We start from the raw sequence: 3,547 nt of genomic DNA on the forward strand, positions 1-3,547 counted from the left end.
ATATATATATATATATATATATATATATATATGTATGTATATGTATATATATATATAGATATATTTTAATATATATATATATATATAAAGATATATTATATATATATAGATATATCATATATATATATATCATATACACACACATATATATATATATAATATTCGTAGATATAAGTTTTTAGATCACTACCCCCATAACCCTAAAGAGCAATCAAACAGCCTTTTTTGTTTTAGTTATTTTTTTCTTTCTTGTTGTTGTTGTTGTTTTTTTTTTCCATTAATCATAGACAACGTGTGGAAACTGCCTCTTCCATTATTCCAATTTCATTGTTGTAGTTTTTCCCTAGATATGATAAAGTCAGTAAATGTTTCTTTTTGTTAAACGTCTGTTTTAGAGAGAAGGAATTTTTATTTAGTGTGTCCATATGCTGGTGCATGTGTTTGTTGTTGTTGTTGTGTTTGTTGCGTGCATGTGTGGGTGTGATATGTCTGAGCAATCATGTATATTATGGATGTTTCCTTTAAAAAAATGTCTTTTTCTGTGTGTGCACATGTTTGTGTATGTCAATCTGAGCATGACTGCAGTACAATGTATTGGTGTGTGTGTATATGTATGCATATATATGTCTGTGGGTGTGTGCAAGTGTTATTTTCTTTTCCTCCCTCATTTCGACTTAGTGGATATAGGTTCAAGCCTAATCTACTTGAGAATCTTTCTGCCGCTGATTGGTAGAGACCGCTCCTCGCCTTTCCTGCAAAAGTAGAAAGAGATTTAATGTAAAAATAATTCTGAGACAATAACTAACATAACAACACATCAACAAAATAACAGATCTCCCCCCCCCGTCCACCCAACCCCTTTGTCACACCGCTTCCTATTGTTTTTACTGACACCTAATTTCCTCAGGCCAAATCGCAAAGGGTTGTGAGGTTAAAATGACAGATTTTAGTGTTTAAGCAGGATACTAGAATCCTCGTCGAACCCCTAGCATGCTGATTCTCATATCAGAGTCAGTCAGAGATGCAAATTCCAAACGGAGACGTTAAGCCAAGAACCAAGAGGTACCAAAGTAAATCCCTAGCAAAGACAAAAGTTTCACCTGGCGGAAGAGAAGGTGAGATTCTCCTGTCATTTGACAAGTGGCTGTGTTCAATACACGGAAAAGGAATAAGTAGGAATTTCATATGATGTGCTCAATGAACATTTCGGATGCACAAGCGATATACTGAGATCATAGACAAAGTTTGACAAAGAAGGAAGACTTTGTATGTAGTAGGTGGATGCCAGTAGTTAAGAGCTAAGAGCACCAGAAAAAAAATTCTTTCAGATGTTAATAAGGTTTCTTTTATAAGTAATTGATAGCTTCTAATAAGTAGATGACTTAATCTGCAATGGTTGTGGGTGCTCCACAGCACAGTATGATAAGGGTAGAATGGAAAATGCACAGGCAGCTAGGGCTTTTGTGAGCAACAAAAAGTCTCTCTCTCTTTAAAGGAAGAAGCAGATTGTATGATACTTGAATGAAAAATGTGATGTTGTATACTAGGGAGACAATGAATACTGACTGTGGAGGACGTATGAAAGGAAGAAAAGCATCATCATCGTTTAACATCTGTTTTTCATGTTTGCATGGGTTTGTCAGGAGCTGATAAACTGGAGGGTAGCACCAGGCTCCAGTTGTCTGTTTTAGCATGGTTTCTACAACTGGAAGCCCTAATGCCAACCACTTTATAGAGTGCATTGGTTGCTTTTACGTGGCACCAGCATGGGTGCGGTTTATGTGGCATTGGTGCTTTTTACGTGGCACCGGCATTAAATTAATGTGCCTGTGCTGAATAAAAAAAAACAAACTAGATATAAGAGCAATGAGATGTAGTGAGCAAGAGAAGACCGAGTTGGTACAGACATTGGGATACAAATCAAGGATGATCATTGGAATGACAGAAAGGTCAAGAGATTTAAAAGGAAGGAAACTGTGGATGAGGAAGTTCAAGAAAGATTTGTTTGACCCATACAAGGCCTGGGGAAATAAATACAAAAATTATGTTAATTGACCACACAAAGATCTTTTGTACAATAGAGAGAGAAAATGTAGAAAGACGTTAAAGAAAAAACCATTTTGTTGCTGAATTAAATCGGTCAACTACCTGTAATTGCTATCACTCAATGAATCATAAGTGGTTGTGGAATCTTCCATTCTCACCCAATAAAAGTATCAAGAGGCAAGTCCAACTGGAAGGGGAGGGGGAAGAGGTAGAAGGATAGATCACAAATAGTAAGTGAAAGCAAAACAATACTTAAAAGGTAACAGAACTTTAAAAAAAACAATCAATCTGACAAAGAGGTTAAGAATGGCAATTAATTCAAATGAATCTTTCTTGTTCCTTTTAGAATTATTTAGATTTAAACAGAAGAACTAGAGATATTTTAACACTAATTTCTTGTCTTCTATACCAAAAATTTCTGAGATTATACCTTTATTATTATTGTTGTTATTCCGAGGTCAACTTTGCCTTTCATCTTTTCGGGGTCGATAAATTAAGTACCAGTGAAACACTGGGGTCAATGTAATCGACTAGTCCCCTCCCGCAAAATTTTAAGGCCTTGTGCCTTTAATATAAAGGTTTATTATTATTATCACTGTTATTATCATTTTCAGTAGAAAGCGAGCTGGCAGAATCATGAGCATGTTGGACAAAATCTTTATGCATTATTGCAGGCCTTGTGCAAAACTTTGAAATCATCATTATTATTATTAAAGCTTGTTTCACATTTCATTACAAACCAAAACTACATTTATTCCACTCAGTCCAATTTTTTTCAAAAGTAGCTTTGCTACGACCATTTACTGCTATAAAAGTTTGATCTATTGACCCGAGACTAACCTTTCTATCGAAAATATTTAGTTAAACAAGAGACCAATGGTGACAGTAACCCAGTCTGGTTCCAATTTTGCAGCTTTCTGCCTCATGAACTGTTATACCACCGAATGTGTGGTATGACAGTTCATGAGGCTGAAGACATTAGAACCATATACTCTCAATAAAAGAAGGAATAGTAACAGCTAGTGTTGATCCAATTAAGGCAGGGGTTACCAAAGGGGGTCCGAGGGAGCCCCTAGGTTGGTAAGGGATTACAGGGACTCGATGATAGCCAAAGGGTCGAATGGGGATGGGCATGCGAAAGACCAGCTCACCCAGACGAACTGCTTGAAATACTTAGTCAGCGCCATGCTCATCCCTTAAATTGATATTGTCAATTTTAATAAAAGGCATTCCGGCGATATGATGCATCTTTCACATTTTCTAACCATGAAAACAATTTCATAAAAATCGAAAGTTTAATACTGTATACTCATACATGTAATTTTAAATGTAAAAAGTGTGACATTTGCAACAGAATTTCTTAATTTGTCATACATGTATATTTTAGCTAACATTTTAATTGCCGGCATCAGCACCCAGTATGCATTTAAGAGATGATACGGTAAGGTATTTAGATATTTCAAATGAGGAGGGTGGTCCATGTAGAAGAAGTGGCTAGGGG

The 3,547-nt window shown here is 35.8% G+C and overlaps 1 protein-coding gene across 4 annotated transcripts in view; it reads right to left on the reverse strand.

Annotated features, from left to right (window-relative positions):
- Positions 1-32: 32 nt before the first annotated feature.
- Positions 33-3,547, reverse strand: part of LOC106881375 (YTH domain-containing family protein 2) — an 81,867-nt gene continuing 78,352 nt past the window's right edge. For 3 of the 4 annotated variants that reach the window (XM_052967530.1, XM_052967531.1, XM_052967529.1), the window contains one exon: positions 33-752. In XM_052967530.1, coding sequence (XP_052823490.1) covers positions 696-752 — 57 coding nt within the window. In that variant the 3' untranslated portion in view covers positions 33-695. The remainder of the gene's footprint in view (positions 753-3,547) is intronic. The other variant, XM_014931739.2, reaches the window with a different exon arrangement.

Source organism: Octopus bimaculoides, chromosome 4, assembly GCF_001194135.2.
Source record: "Octopus bimaculoides isolate UCB-OBI-ISO-001 chromosome 4, ASM119413v2, whole genome shotgun sequence".
In the NCBI taxonomy this organism is placed as follows: domain Eukaryota; kingdom Metazoa; phylum Mollusca; class Cephalopoda; order Octopoda; family Octopodidae; genus Octopus; species Octopus bimaculoides.